Source organism: Mchenga conophoros, linkage group LG22, assembly GCF_057382185.1.
Source record: "Mchenga conophoros isolate Kocher_MC1m ecotype Shallow Benthic linkage group LG22, M_conophoros_male_GT1.1, whole genome shotgun sequence".
Lineage (NCBI taxonomy): Eukaryota > Metazoa > Chordata > Actinopteri > Cichliformes > Cichlidae > Mchenga > Mchenga conophoros.
The window spans coordinates 37,696,894-37,713,680 of NC_140546.1; the positions used below are offsets into that span (position 1 = coordinate 37,696,894).

At 42.4% G+C, this 16,787-nt stretch overlaps 1 protein-coding gene across 1 annotated transcript; it reads right to left on the reverse strand.

Annotated features, from left to right (window-relative positions):
• Positions 1–6,855: 6,855 nt before the first annotated feature.
• LOC146549888 (uncharacterized) lies at positions 6,856–15,717 on the reverse strand. Its single transcript, XM_085262207.1, has 2 exons — positions 15,550–15,717; positions 6,856–8,145 (listed from the first exon to the last, which is right to left on the reverse strand). Exons 1-2 carry the CDS (start codon positions 15,566–15,568, stop codon positions 7,292–7,294), a joined length of 873 nt encoding a protein of 290 aa, XP_085118333.1. The 5' UTR covers positions 15,569–15,717; the 3' UTR covers positions 6,856–7,291.
• Between the last annotated feature and the right edge of the window lie 1,070 nt (positions 15,718–16,787).

Here is a 16,787-nt window from a genome sequence, read left to right on the forward strand (position 1 = left end):
ATGTTAGAAAACTACTTCCGGGCGCGATTTTCACAGTAAAATAATCTTTCAAGTTTTTTTTTTGTTTTTTTCACTTTAGGTTCAAGTAAATGAGAGGATGTAAACGAAAGGAGTTTACATCCTCTCATTTACCACATTTCATTCTTTGTTTTTTATTATAAGTAATAGTAGTAGTGGGAGTAGTAGTATAATTATTAACAAGTAGCTGTCACATATATGTGACAGCTGATACTCAGCTGCAGTTTGTTACTGTGCTTGTTGGACCTTCTCGTTCAAACACCAGGTTGATGCTGCCAGCGTCTCCTCCTCCTTCCTGCTACATGTGATAGAAAAGACTGTATATAAAGGACAGAGGCACCGTGAGGTCGCCCACGTTTAGTGCCTTTGGCTTTGTCTCATGTGAGGGTTACATAAGTTACATTTGAGAAGCGTTAAATGGAAAATGTCAAAATGAATAACAAAGGCATTTTAAACCATTTTAATCACATTGGTCAATAATGAATCATACTGTGCAGCACCTCAATGTGACGCGTTATACTGCAAACAGACAACAAAGACAGAAAACACTGAAACTAAACCGACATTAAACATGAAAACATGTCACTACAAACGATGTTCATGTAACACTAAAGTATGACAAAAACAAACTGGAATGTGTGGCTCACTGTGGGTGCATTATCCATGATGCAATGACTCAAACATTCATTGCAACCACTTTAGTAAAGTTGAAATCTAAAATAAATCATCCGTGCATTTTCTTCCGCTTATCTGAAGTCGGGTTATGGAGCCGACAGCAGGGGCGACCCGACCCCCCTCTCACCGCCTCCTCAAACTTATCTGGAGAAACGTCGAACCTTTCCCAGGACAGCCGACAGACGTAATCTCTCCAGAGTGTCCCGGGTCTACGCCGGAGCAAATCAGCTCCTGTTTTTCCGACTACTACTGGAACACAGTCGATGCGGAAGTGCGGAGCAGCTCCGAGGTAAAAGGAATGCAGCACTAAAGTCAGGTTTAGTGGATGAGTGCTGGTTGTGAGTAACTGAAGGAAAGCTGGACATGTTGTTGTGCAGTCTTGACTATGCGCTCAGAACCAGAGGCAGTACATCATCCCACAGACAGTATCTGCTGTGGGTTGACCTTCTGAGTGGCTCTGATTGGATGCCCCAACATGCACAGAAGCTTGAGACTGTGACTCTTCACCTTACACTTGGCGCCCTGAGAGGTCAGCGCAAACATCTGCAAACTTTTTCTTCCCTACAAAAATCAAATTAACCACCTGTATTCATAAACATGTTTTTTGGGGGGAGTTTTTGCCTGTCCCGTTTGGATCTTTAGCATCAGAATCGTTGTCTGAAGGCCAAGAAAGATGCCAAGTGGATTTAATTTACCAAGTGGATCATCATGGCCTTGCCATATTGGTCCATTTGATTGACCTTTATTATAATTATGAATTTATTTTATTTTCAGTTGCTACAAACGGGACAGACATGACTGGGGGATAGGACAGGGAGAAAGAATGAAAGAAAGAGAGGGAGAGAAAGAAAACCAGAGGGGAGAAGAGACGGTGAGAAGGGGGGGAAGAAAAAACAAACAAAACACCTGGATCACCTGTATGGAGATAAAAAACCAGAAGAGAAAAAAAACAACAAAGAGCAACATAAAAACAGCACCATCACAATAAACTAGCTAACAATAGATAACAGTAGATACTTTAATTTCACCTGTTGAGAAAGAAAAAAGAAAACAAGCAGAAGAGAACAAGAGTAATAGAATAAACAACATCACAATGATATATGGGAATATGACAGTAAATACTAAATATTAAACATTATTGTGCAGCACATAAGATCAACATAACACAGTGTGCTTTGAGGTAGGAGCCAAAAAGGGTGTAGTTCGTGGGTGTGATCACCCGTGTGTACACCTGTGAGCATGGACGCGCTTGTTTTTACAAGGTTCCTTCATGTAATGATCTGCTAGAGGGTGTGGGGGGGCACAGCCCCGTCCTCCAGGGCATGAAGCAGGTATGGAGGAGATCAAAACTCCAGACATCCAGAGGCCCCCAGAACACAAGAGACCAAGGAAGACCAACAGAGGGGCAGCTGCGCCACTGTCCCAGAAAGAGCTGAGGAGAGTCCCAGATGAGGGGTGGCTCAGCAGCCGCGGAGCAGAAGCCAGGGGGAGTTGCAGTGACGCGCCCGTGAGCTCCGCCGGCAGCCAGCCGTGCCTGAGTGACCGAGCCCCAGGCCGAGAGGCCGGGGGCACCCCACCTCCGAAGGGGCCCGAGCGAGCCCCAGGCTCCAGGCCCCGATAAGCGGCCGCCAAGGAGTGAGCCGGTGTGTACCTGGACGCCCATCCCCGGACACAAAGAACCACCAACGCACCGATGTCTGAGGGAGTCCGCCACTGGCAGGGGAAGTGGTGGTAGGGGGAGATAGGCCTCCAAACCTTGGAGGGCCTGAGATGTCCCCAGAGAGGTGGCGTCTGATACCCAACCTGACATATAGACACAGACATACAGGCACACACATATACAAACATCCATTCCCACCCTCATGTTCTCATATGCACTCACTCCACACTCAACCAACGTGGAGACGCTGTACACACGATCACACTCCCCAAGCGTACTCTAAGCATAAACATGTTAAGGTACCAGAGTCTGTTGCTGGTGTGCTTCCAGATCAGTTACCAGCTCTTGTCTTATGGCTCCTTTCTACATGTAGTGACAGGCATGGCTGTTGGAGGTGATTTAAACTGGAAGTCTTTTACCCACGTTTGATAGTGGACAAAGATTTATTAAAGTTATTCTAAAACCTCTGATTCTTTTTCCCTTTGTGCCCTCTCCTGTGTGGACTATCAGCCCACTCAGGTACTATGAAACAGTAACTGTGCCATGCTGCTGCTGGTAACACTGCCTAAGAGAAAATGCAAAGACTGTCTTTAAATCTCACTATATTTAGCAGCTAACTGTAACACGTACAAGCCAAAAGACTGATTCTGTTCATCTGGCTGCAGCGTTTGCAGTGAGAGAAACGTTTCATCATCATTCAAGTCGGTCAGAAAACGCTAATCCAGATGAACAGAATCAGCTTTTTAGGATTTCCTTACCTGGATGGTTGAGCATGCATCCAGACAACATGTAGCATGTTTTGCAGCGATAAAATCATTACATTTAGTGTGAAACTGATGAGCAAGCCTGAAAAGAAAACAGCATTTTTCGAATCGACCGCCTCACTCTCTAAATGAGATTCTTGGTGTAAAGGTTTTTTAAGAATGAAAATGTCTCCTGCACTTCAACAATAATTAAAAATCATTCAATTCTGCCCAACTCCCGTGTACTTCCTGCAACTAACTGATAATGTTCACAGAATGAAAGTTAAACCTTTAATGAACATTTACAAACTGTGGTGTCTGTTATGAACCCGCCCCTCCTTTTACCCCATCGGCCTTTAACAGCTGAGGGGTAAGAGCAGCTGATCCTGAAGGTTCAGAGGGGAGGAACTCAGATTGTCGATGAAACGACCCACACTGGATTGATTCATGTCCTCCATCTTTATTCTTTTGATGTCTCTGTTTCAGAGGCATTGATATGGAGAAGCTTACTGACAGCCACTGATTCAGCTTCATTTGAAAACAAAAAGAGGAAAAGTGGTTGAAATCTTCACAGAAAGCTCCAAAATTATGTTTCTGTGACTTGACTTCAGTGGTTTTTGTTCTTGACTTTGTGTTTAGTGTGAAAGACTGTTGCCTACTGAATGTCCTGATGCATGCTCGGTCATCCAGGTAAGGAAATCCTAAAGTTGATTCTGTTCATCAGGACGTTTTCAGTGGGAGAAACGTTTCATCATCATCAGGTGACGTCTTCAGTCTCAGCTGACTGCAGGTTTCCAACCTTTAAACAGGACATTTGCACAATGACTGAAACCAGCCCACTGAAGGAACAATGGGCTGGGAGGTCAGTTCCTTAATCTTAATTATGCAAATTGTCATGATCATTGATCAACAACCATGAGTCCCATTCACAGAGAGTTGGGGAATGGCTGCAATCACAGCATTGTAAGATGGTGACAGATGCACCCTTAGGCCCCTCCTCCATTCAGAGATGGTCTTTCCCTTTACACGTAAATGGCCTTCTTGACTCCGCCCTCAAACCAGCGTTCCTCCCTGTCCAGGATGTTACATCCTCATCATTGAAAGAGTCCACTGGCCTGTAGGTGTAAATAGACTGCAGAGTCCTGGCATCTTTACCACAGTGAATGCTTAAATTGTATTTATTGGCATATACCTGACATTCAAAGCTAAGATTCAGCACACTGTGTTAGAGGCTGGGACTTGATGAATTCATCAAACATCCATCTTTTAAGTATTAAATTTCAAATTGCATTAATAAACAGCCATCATGTCAAAAATAAAACTGGATCATTATTTATGTCCAGCTGAGAATGAATCTGGGCGCTCATGTTACAATAAATTAACTCAAATCAAATCTACAGTCTTAGCAGCGCACAGTGATACAAGGGATGAGAGAACTGACAGCTATTACTTTAATCACCCCGTCTCAGCTTTGTGATGTAATGTGGTAACATCTGGACTGCTGTGTTTACTCTCACCATTTTTATTGCTAGTTTAAAGGCTGTAGATATATATATATATCTATATATATATATCTATATATATATATATAGATATATATATATACATTTATATATTAGGGGTGCAACGATACACAAAATTCACGGTTCGGTTCGGTTCGATACTTTGGTGTCACGGTTCGATATTATTTCGATACAAAAAAATGTTCATGCCTTTTTAAATTTGTCATTTATTAAAATTATAAATATATATTTTAACTCAAAAGTACAGTTTTTAAATTTAACCCTAACCCTTGTGCGTGTTTTTTATTTTGACAGCGAATGCGCACCTGCAGACCACTTATGTGCAGCCCTGGTTATTTAGCTCGTCATATTGCAGCCACAGAAATTCTTTTGTCCATGAAACCATAAAGCTGCACTTTCTTTTTGCCTTATAGTCTGATTTGTCATAACTTCTCCGTTTCGTGGTAAGCTTTTCTTTGGCTGTCACTTCTTCACCCTGACCTGTCTTATTTGGCTCAGCAGAACTGAAATATATATCTGTCTGTGAAGGTTCTCAGTCATCCAGGTCATCGTAGTCAAATATATATCCTGCTGCTTTTACACACGCACTCACATAAGCTCAGCGATTCTCTGCGCGATCAACCTCTCACATGTTTAAGCTGTGGGAGATTTCACTTGTCATGTTTGCATAGTAAGCTAACGATTAATAAGACGATGTCAGAGGAATTGGTGCACAAATTATCATCACTCACAGATCAGTGCTGTCGCTCTCTATACACAGTTCACGCGATTGCAAAGTGAAAGCAAAAAAACAAGCGCAAATTCAAACGCGATTTCAATATGTCACATATTGACAGTGGCTCACCGATGCCAATGACATAATTACCCAGCTACATTTCTGAAAGAATGCAAAAGCATTGACATATATTTTTCCTTCCTACAATAGCCGGACGGGCAGGGCAGAGATAGATTTTGGTAGCCCGACTGAAAAAATCGCTAGCCCCGGGACGTCGGGCTAGCGATATTGCGAGCCCTGTATCTGATTGAGGAATCACTCATCTTTGGAAAAGAGAGTTTATTACAGAGAAATGTCTCTTTCCAAAATAAAAGCTATACTATCCGCTTCTTCTGGGCTATATTCTCAGCAGCATAAGGAGAATCATGTGCTAACAGCTGTCTAAATGACTCGGCTAAAGTTAGTAGCATGCTTGTTGTTTTTGTCTTTGCACTAGGATGATGTCGGTGTAAATGTGCAGTCATATTCGTTGTGTTCCCACTAGTGCTTTCAGGTTAATCTCGTTGAAATGACCTTAACGCCACAACACGGCAAATCTCCGTTAACGAGCTACCGCCGATCGCCCCGTGCATGGGGCTAGACGGCCAACACGTTAACGAGCTAACTGCGCTAACACACTAGTTCCCACCCATGTAATTGAGCATTGCATGGCACATCCAACATACTGTTTTACTTTAGTCCATGACTCGCTTACCTTCAGGGTCATACGTCACATGAAAACCAAAATAATTCCAAACGCCAGATCTGAATGAGGGTGGGGGAGGTTCAATTTGCCATGTTGCAAGGAGAGCTTAACTTCTGTCTCGCTAGCTTGCCCTGCGCTCTTCCTTCTGACTATGCTGTCTGTGTTGAGCGCTCAGTGGATCTGCGCTCGACAGTGCAGCCTAGGCGGAGTAGTCGAACGCAGATTCACTGAGCGCTCAACACAGACAGCATCGTCAGAAGGAAAGTTGATCAAATAAATTACAAATGTTGTATTGTTCGATACATATGCGTACCGAACCGAAAGCACTGTATCGAACGGTTCAATATCGATACGAATATCGTTGCACCCCTAATATATATATATATATATATATATATATATATATATATACATATAGACTGCATATATATATATATATTGTTATGATCCAGTGTTGTGTTTGTTTTGTGTTACTCTTCCCACCAGAGGATGGCTGTGGGTTTTTGTTTTCCCCTTTTCTCTCTTAGGAGGTGGACACCTGGGCGTGCCTGCTGGGGATCTGGGTGGAGTCTCGGCCTATCCTCGGATTGGATAATTGACTAATAACCTCCAGTTTTTAACTACCAGATGACAGCCACCTGGTTCCTCTCTCCTAACCTCCACCATTCAACCAAGAATCGTTACAGTGTAGAGTTTCTTTGACAAAGTGATTAGCCATATATATATATATATATATATATATACACACACACACATATATAAACAGGTGAAATTAATTTTCGATATGAAGTATTTATTAATGGATTGATAATTCATTTTGAAATATTGATTTAAAAATAGTGTTTTTATTTTAAATGATAAAATAATAAATTACTTTAGTAATGTTTCGATACACGTGGCTCTTGTGGTCCTCCATAGCTGATGAGAGTGAGCGATGATGCTAATGACATCAAGATGTTTTCATTACTTCTGAACTTCATAAATTTGCCTCCAACAAACCCCCCAAAAAGAAATCCAGAACTAAACGTGAATCTGAGCATTTTTAAAGAACACACACTGAAAAGACACTCAAGTAAAAAAAAAAAAAAAAGTTTCTTCCTGTCTGAAGTTAGTCGTTGACCAATGAAAACGCTCTGAGCATTTAATTCATCAAAAAAACATGAAATCATGATTATGTTTGAAATAAACTTCATAACTCAGCCGCTGAAATCACTAGGTGAAGTGTACAAACACAACTACTTTGTCATTGTGAGGCCGAGGCATTAGCACTCTGTTTCGGGCTGGTTTCGGACTGATACACTTGTGTCTGTTCAGCTGATAATTCCAGGTGAACGTCTTGAGACAAGTACTGCAGCTGAAGTTCTTCTCCCCACTGTGAATTTTCATGTGAGCGTTCAGGGCCGAGCGGCAGCTGAAGGGCTTGCTGCACTCGGAGCAGCTGAACGGTTTCTCTCCCGTGTGAAGCGTCATGTGGTTCGTCAGCGCCGCCTTCTCCATGAAGCATCGGCCGCACTCGGAGCAGCTGAACGGTTTCTGGCCCGTGTGAGTCCAAAGGTGTTTTTTAAGACTTCCGCTCTGAACGAATCTTTTGTCGCACTTCGGACAACCGAACGGTTTCTCTCCTGTGTGGCTCCGTTTATGCCTTAACAGGTGTGCCATGCGCTTAAACGATTTCCCACATTCGGTACAGATGAGCGCTTCTTCGCCCGAGACACATTTCATATCCCCTGCGAGCACTTTGCTTTCTTCCGAGCTTGAAGGTTCACTGCTCTCCTCCAGATCTCCTTCATGGACCTCCGTCTCCATGTCCTTGTCCTCAGGATCTAAACCTGGATCTGGTGCTGGTCTGCCAGCATCCTCTCCTCCCACAGAGTCTCTGCGCTTCTCAGTCAGGGTGTGATGAAGCTTAGAGGACTCAGGTTTCTCTTCATCCTCTTCACTTTTTACAGCAACAGGACTGAATGTGAACTTGATGATGTCGACCTCCTCCTGTTCCTCTTTGATGAATACTCCCTCCTGCTCCTCTTCATCACCAACTATTACCTTCTGGACATCTGGAGGTAAACCTGAAACACAGACATTAACACTGACATTACTCAGTGTCACTGAAACCACAAATACTACATGCAGATGATTTGTGACAGCTTGGACTTGTTATTAATCTGCTTGGTTGCACTGTATTCACCATCTGCTTTAACACAGTTTGCAGACACAGCAGTGGACACAGGAGGGAAGTAAAGCAGACGCCCAAGAAACACTTCCACTCAGACGTAGAGTGGCACAAATGTGTTTCATACACTGAGCACACATACAGGTTTTATTGAGATTACTTATTTTATGTTTCTATGATGAAGTGAAGAATGATCGGAAGCATTTCATAAGATTCAAAGACCTTTATTGGAAAATAGAGCCAGGATTTACAGTGGTGAACCCTCTTCTTAACTTCAGCTGGATATCAGCTTCAGGACCAAGTCCTGATTGATGGACATCATTCCTGCCTCCTCAGAGCTCCAAGCTGATCTTAGTTTTCCTTTTAAAGGAATGCTTGGCTCAGCAGAGCTCTGACTGTTTGTCAGCCTGGCTACAGTGCTGCAGAGAAATCTAGGCTTGTTCTTATTTCCTTCAATCAGTGAGATGTTCTAGGTTTAAAGGGGGCTTTTTTATGAAGCAGCAAACTGGCTCTCCAGGCTAAATGATGATCTTCTAAATTAGCATGACACCATTTCTTCTCCAGATGCGCATTTGAGAATTATACCAGGGTCAAGTACTTCTAATTTGAGGCTTTCTTTTTCACAGGAGCTACAGTATCTAGAGTTGTACGCAGTGAAGAAGTAAAACTATTAGCAAGATAATCGACCTTTGTGGGAGTTCTAGCTGCTCTACACTGTGTTGGCACGAGGCACTGAAGATCACAACAGTGGAGGAAATATATCCTTACACTTAGTTACAGCGCTTTCAGAAAGACATCTTCCTTCTCTCACCCCAACCAATCACAGCAGATGGCCCCGCCCCTCCCTGAGCCTGGTTCTGCTGGAGGTTTCTTCCTGTTAAAAGGGAGTTTTTCCTTCCCACTGTCGCCAAAGTGCTGCTCATTAGGGGTGGGGGAAAAAATCGATACTGTGTAGTATCGTGATATTTTGTTTGCTAATAATGTATCGATACAGGGACAGCAGAAATCGATATTTTGTTACAAAAAAGGTTTTTGTGCTCTGACTTCAGAGCATGTTGATCCTTTTTCTGAGCAAGAATCCTGACATTCCTTCACTGTCCAAATGTGTTTAACTTTTTTTTGGCAGCAATAAACATGACAGTTTACTTATTTTAATTTAAGACATGTCTTATTTTAATTAAGTTTAAAACTTTTTTATTTAATGTAAAATTATATTTTGTTTTAATTTACTTTCAAATTCTTCAGTTGCTGAATGGGCTGCATAGTTTTCATAAATAAATAATAATAATATAATATATTATTATAATAATAATAATAATAATAATAATAATAATAAATAAATAAAATTGCAATAATATCGTATCGTGCGTTAAGTATTGTGATAATATCGTATCGTGGGATGTATAGTGATTCCCACCTCTATTGTTCATAGGAGGTCACATGATTGTTGTATGTATGTATTATTGTAGGGTCTACTGTACAATATATAGAACCTTGAGGGAACTGTTCTTGTGATTTGGCGCTGTGTAAATAACAGTGAATTGAATCTACTCCTGTGTAATCCAAAAATATAAAAATAAAATACATGTTATTGCATTAAATCTTCTTTTCTTCTATTTTCCTGCTGGAGAAGATCCAGTATAACCTTTTCCCTCCTCCTTAGGATTTCTGTGACCAAAACTCTCTAATATCAGCTGAACTTAAGTAAACACTGAATAATCCTAAAAGCTGCAATACAAAAACAGACATTACTAATGCAAACTAAAACATACAGAGCCCTACAGAAACTTTGACCAGGCGTTTGGACCTGCCTCAGTCTGGAATAGCCAAACTCAAAATGTACCCATCTGGACAGCATGATGGAGCTCTCTGTGTTATTGTTGGGTCTAGAGCAGGGCGATATGACCAAACATATTTATCACGATATACATTTGAAAATTTGCGATAACGATATAACTGACGATATAATTGACACTAGACAAAATACTTTACAACTCCTCAACTTTATTAGTGCAAAAAACCCATCAATGTATTTTCACTCAAACAAGCAGCTGTTTTTTATGTGCATTAAAGTTATATAAAAATGTAACAGTGCAAATTCTTTGCTGACAGTTTAACCAAAAGGCATTTCCAGTGGAAACTGGCCGACATATCCTCAGCATAACCATGTGTAATATCCACAAAACTTAAAAAGAGGTTATACACACACAACACAGTAATATTATGTTGAAGCACAGTACGTATCACTCTGCGAGGCTCCGCCTACGATGCCGTAATGCTCCCACAATCCATCAAGCGGTGCGGCTTCGTAGCTTAGCAAAGTTTTACTAAAACATTTAACAGATTTTCGAGCGCCGTGCACATAAAATCGTTTCCAGGTCAGTAAACACAACCAGAGTTCATACATAAGGCACACGGGATTATAAGGGGCTCTGTCGACTTTCAGAAAAATCAAAGGATTGATTTTAAGTGCGCCGTATTTTCCAAACAACACGGTAATAACGACGGCCCGCTAAGATAAGATAGAACTTTATTAATCCCTCGGGTGGGTTCCTCTGGGAAATTCGATTTCCAAAAAAGCACAGCACCGACAGAAGTTACAGAGTTACAGAATATTATATACACACACACACACACACACACACACACACACACACACACACATATATAAATACAGAGACAATATAAATAAAATATACGAAGGGGATAAATAGAATAAATAGGAATAAAAAATAAAAATACAAGTGAATTGCACATTTCAAGTATTGAGGTCTATTGCGCTAGCATGCGCTACCAAAAATAGTGCTTTGTTGTGTATCTGACGGACGAAAGCTAAACCAGTTCCACACCACTGAAGCTGCAGCATTTTTACAAACCAGTTCTGGTTCATCCGTTTCATTCAACGATCCGCTTTCACCCTTCTCATTCTCTGTTGCCGCCATGCTTTTTCCGCCATGTGCGTATGAAAACAAAGGCTCTGCACATGCGCGTTTTACCCATATTCTATTTTATATTTCCTTTTCTTATCGTTGCCCAACATTACGATATGGTACGGTATGATATGTCCCAGCCCTAGTTGGATCTTTAACTTACTGTATAAAGCACCTTAAGGCAACTGTTGTTGTGATTTGACACCATATAAATAAAATTGAATTGAACTGAAAAACGCAAAAGTGATAACTAAATGGCTCAGAGATTTAACATTTGGATCCATGGCCTGGAAACTCCCAACATCTTAATCATCAATCATAATTAAACCAGTATTTAAAAAGCAGAAGCCCAACTGAGGAGGCAATGATCTCCACTCAAGAAAGGTCAGCACTGTAAACACAGATTCTTCACACCATACCTGTGCGATATGACCAAAATCTCATATCCCGATATAAAATATTTATCATCCCAACAGCGATTGCATTTGTCTCTAACCATCAGGAACCTTCATGTTAACTTTTATCGAATGGAAAAGTGTTAGCGTTCATCCTGCAGCTTCACTGTGTTTGTTATGCTAACATAGCTGTGTCGCTAGCGATCACGTGGCACATCATTATATACCAGCTAGCCCAACTTCAGTAACCCTACAAACGTCACTGCTGTTTAGTTTCCTGTCTTCATTTATGTTGGAAGTGACAGCAGAGCTGTACATTTGAATGTTTCAGAAATCTCTCAGTCAGAACATGCTTTAACATGCTTAGGTAACTAGCGAAACTAGCGAGCTAACTTCCGCTAGCTTCCTGCTAACTTCTAACTCTGTTAAATGTCATAAATTCTGTTTTCATGGATGCCTGGAAGTTAAACTGAATTGTTACACCTGGTAAAGCAGCAATGCTGATCGTTTTATTAAAGATGAAAGAATTTAGACAGTTTTTAACTCTCAGTGATGCCGCAGTGTTCGTTTGACTTTGGGACCTGAAGAGACGGAGTTTAGGACCCAGATTACCATGAGACACCATGAGACCGGACAGTGTGCGCACCGCGGATGACGTCAGTGCGCACACTGTGTCTGAGGAAGATGTGCGGAAGTGCTTCAGGAAGGTGAACGCGCGCAAAGCTACTGGTCCGGACGGGATTCCCGGCCGCGTCCTCAGGTCATGCGCGGCTCAGCTGGCTGGAGTGTTCACGCACATCTTCAACCTTTCCCTCTCTCTGTCTGTAGTCCCAGCCTGCTTCAAAATGGCCACCATCGTCCCTGTACCCAAATCCTCCACCATCTCCTCATTGAACGACTGGCGACCTGTAGCCCTGACCCCCATCGTAAGCAAATGCTTCGAGAAGCTGGTCAGGGACTTCATCTGCTCTGCACTACCCGACTCACTGGACCCTCTACAGTTAGCATACCGCCACAACAGGTCCACTGATGATGCCATAGCCCTGACACTACATACTGCCCTGTCACACCTGGAGAAGAGAGACACGTATGTGAGGATGCGGTTTGTAGATTACAGCTCAGCATTCAATACCATCGTTCCCTCAAAGCTGGACAGGAAACTGCAGGATCTAGGACTGAGCAGCTCCCTCTGCAGCTGGATCCTTAGCTTCCTGTCTGACAGACGCCAGGTGGTCAGACTGGGCAGCATCACCTCATCCCCCATCACACTGAACACTGGTGCTCCACAGGGGTGTGTACTGAGCCCTCTCCTGTACTCACTCTACAGCTACGACTGCACAGCCACTAACAGCTCCAACATCATTGTGAAGTTTGCGGACGACACTACAGTGGTGGGTCTTATCACCAACGGTGATGAGACGGCTTACAGGGAGGAGGTCAGCGCCCTGACCCACTGGTGTCAAGACAACCATCTCACCCTCAACGTCGCAAAGACAAAGGAGTTGATAGTGGACTTCCGGAGGTGCAGAGAAGTACACACCCCCATCACCATCAACGGCGCTGCTGTGGAGAGAGTGAGCAGCTTCCGGTTCCTTGGAGTACATCTGGCTGAGGATCTTACGTGGTCAGTACACACAAACAAAACAGTGAAGAAGGCGCAGCAGCGCCTCTTCTTTCTCAGGAGACTGAAAAGATTCGGCATGAGCCCCCGCATCCTCAGGACCTTCTATCACTGTGCCATTGAGAGCATCCTCACTGGATGCATCACCACCTGGTATGGCAACAGCACCGCCTACAACTGCAAAGCTCTCCAGCGAGTAGTGCGGTGCTCTGAACGGATAATTGGAGGTGAGCTTCCCTCCCTCCAAGACATCTACAGGAAGCGCTGCCTGAGGAAAGCGGGGAGGATCATCAAGGACTCCAGTCACCCCAGCCATAAACTGTTCAGACTGCTTCCATCAGGAAGGAGGTTCTGCAGCATCCGGTCCCGTACCAGCAGACTGAGAGACAGCTTCTTCCACCAGGCCATCAGACTGCTGAACACGTCATAGACACCTCAGCTTCACTACTGGAACTTTAACATTATGCACTCCACACTGTATATAAATGCCACTTGTTTTGCACATATTCAACTCTGTATATTTATATATTTTATTATTATTATTATTATTATTTATTTATTTATTTTTACTATTTAATTTGTAAAAATGTGTATACACACACACACACACACACACACACGTAGGAAAATATTTAGTATACACATCCAGAAATGCATACACTATTATATATTGTACATATATTTATTAGTTTCAGGTTGGCCATTCTTGTATTTTGCTCGTTTGTGTTGTTGTGTTTGCACATCTCTGTTGCTTGTGGGGCTCGCACACAAGAATTTCACTCGCATGTGCTGTGCCAGTGTGCCTGCACATGTGATGTGACAATAAAAGTGATTTGATTTGATTTAGATTACTCCCAGATTTAAGAGCACCTTAGTCCAACAAATACGACAATAACCACGGCCGCTTGCATGTTCTGCAAAAAAATGTGCTTTGTCGTGTATCTGACGGACAAACACCAAACCAGTTCCACATCACTGAAGTTGCTCCATTTTTACAAACCAATTCTGGTTCATCTGTTTCACTCAACAATCGGCCATGTGCGTATGAAAACAAAGGAACTGCGCATGCGCGTTTTACCCATATTCTATCGCGATATTTCATTTTCTTTTCGTTGCCTAACATTGTACCGGTATTACTGTAAACAGTATAATATGGCCCAGCCCTAATTACATGCTTTACTGAAAAAAGCTGGCAGGACCCAGAGCACCTGATTAACAAACTCTGATGTTAATTTTGTAGCTGCTCTATCCACCGCCGTTTGTTTTACAGAGAAAAATCTGCAGAAAATCTCCAGTCGTATTAACATATATTCAACTTAACTTAATATTAATCAACATATACACCATCAGTGCTGGCCTCTCTGCACTGGCTGCCTGTGTCTTTTAGAGTTAATTTTAAAATTCTTATGTTTGTTTTTAAATGTCTACACAGTCTTGCCCCGCCTTACCTCTCTGAGCTTCTTCATCCCCACATACCCTGTCGGTCTCTCAGGTCAGCTGACCAGCTGCTCCTGGAGGTACCGAGATCCAGGAGGAAGCTCAGAGGGGGCGGGGCCTTCTCTATTGTGGCTCCAAGTTATGGAATAATTTGCCCATGCATGTTAGAGAGGCCCCTTCACTGTCCACTTTTAAATCACGTCTTAAAACCCACTTTTATTCCTTGGCTTTTAACCTCAGTGAGACTTAGTTTCTTTTTTAATGCAGTAGTTATTTAATTAATGATTTCACTCTTCTTTTATTTGTGTTTTATTTATATCTCATGTAATTTTATTTTACAGTTCCAATGTACAGCACTTTGTGTCAGCTGTGGTTGTTTTAAAGTGCTTTATAAATAAAGTTGATGATGATGATGATGATGATGATAACAGTTTTTGGACAGCACAAAAAGCACAGGACAAACTTCAGAATGCTTGCTTGTGGTCTCTGGTTATCACCGACGCTTGTGGCACACATAGAGGCTTTAATGTTAGAAAGTGCTTGAACAGGTGCGATCGAAGCTTGTAGTAGATCACTTTATCATATACTAGCAGGTCTGTGCTGCTGTTCGTGGAAACTGCGGATGCCACAGTTGGAACACGAGTATATATAAACAAATGGCAGCATTTTAAGTATAATAGGGAGGCATCTGTGAGGCTCCGGCCTTCGGGCTGACAACGAGACTACACCCCACACTGAAGATAATCACTCTTTGACCTGCTGTCTTTAAATCCCCGACACGTTCTGCCGTGACTTCCTGAAATGTTCTGTTTACTGCTGCTGAACCCGACAGCCGCATCTGTAGCACGATGCTAACGTTAGCTTAGCAGCACTAGCACAACACTGAGCCTGTTTCCAGCAGCAGCGACTAAACTAACCTTCTCTTCTTGCCTCCATTTCCGCTTTTAAATCCACATCCGGTGGTTCACTGTGTCAGTCCACCTCTGCTCCGTCCACAGAACTGGACTCTGGAGAACTTTCTGGTTCCAGCTGTAATTCTCTCTGCTAAGCGAGAACAGCGTGAAGTCCGCTCAACTGGCCGCTATCACTTCCGGCACATTTTTCAAAATAAAACCACAACGCTAAAGCAAGCCCATGTCATCAGAATCCTTTATTAATCCACATGATCCCTAAGGAAATCATGTGGTTACTGTTGCTCCGAGACAACAACAGTAACAACCTGGACTAAGTTAAATATTACAATAAATTACAAAGTTGCAAAATTTAAGAAAGAGCTTAAGAAAAAGCTCTAATATATACAAAAAAAAAGCTTTATTATAAAAATCCAGAATATTACAGAGATTAAATATATATTATTGTCATTTTACTCTCAACTGTAAAACTTTGTTATTTTGTTATTTTGACTGGTAGAGGATGTGCAGATATTAAGGGTGTGCATTAGATGGAGATAGAGCCACAGGCAGGAGTGATTTCCTCAGTGGTGCATTTGGAAAATCTTAGTGTCTCACTGAACACACTCCTGTGACTGGCCAGCACCTCATGAAGTGTGACGCCACCTTATTAAGAGAATCCAGCTCCATCCCCACAACATCACTGGCCTTTCAGATCAGCTTTTCCTGCTGCCCCAGCATGACACAGCATAGAGGATGGACTCATAGAAAATCCTGAGCATTGGCTGAAAGAACAGCCTCAGCCCCTCAGAAAATAGAGTCCCTGTGAGAAAATAGAGTCCCTGTGAGTACCTGTTTGTGCACACAGGTGTACACACAGGTACACCTAAGTACCTTTGTGTACCTGAATTAATGAAGTCTTGTTCTTTCAGTAATAATGTGTTAAATTTCCAGCTCCTAATTAGTGGTCTGACTCTTTTCTGTGTCAGAGAGATAGATTCTGGTGCAGGATCACTGACAATGACAGGATGAATCTGAATGCCTGTGATGCTCAGGCACGTGCAGAGGGGGGGGGGGGGGGGGGGGGGGGGGCTAGAGGGGCTTGAGCACCCGCCCCTTTCCTGATGAGTGCCCAAAGTGCACTTTTGTTGAGGCAACTTTTAAATTTTATTTATTTATTTATTTATTTTTTTATGTGTGTGTGCGTGCGGAGTCCTGTCTGTGCCCCTCAACAATAATATTTAACTATTAATCACAGTTTTGCT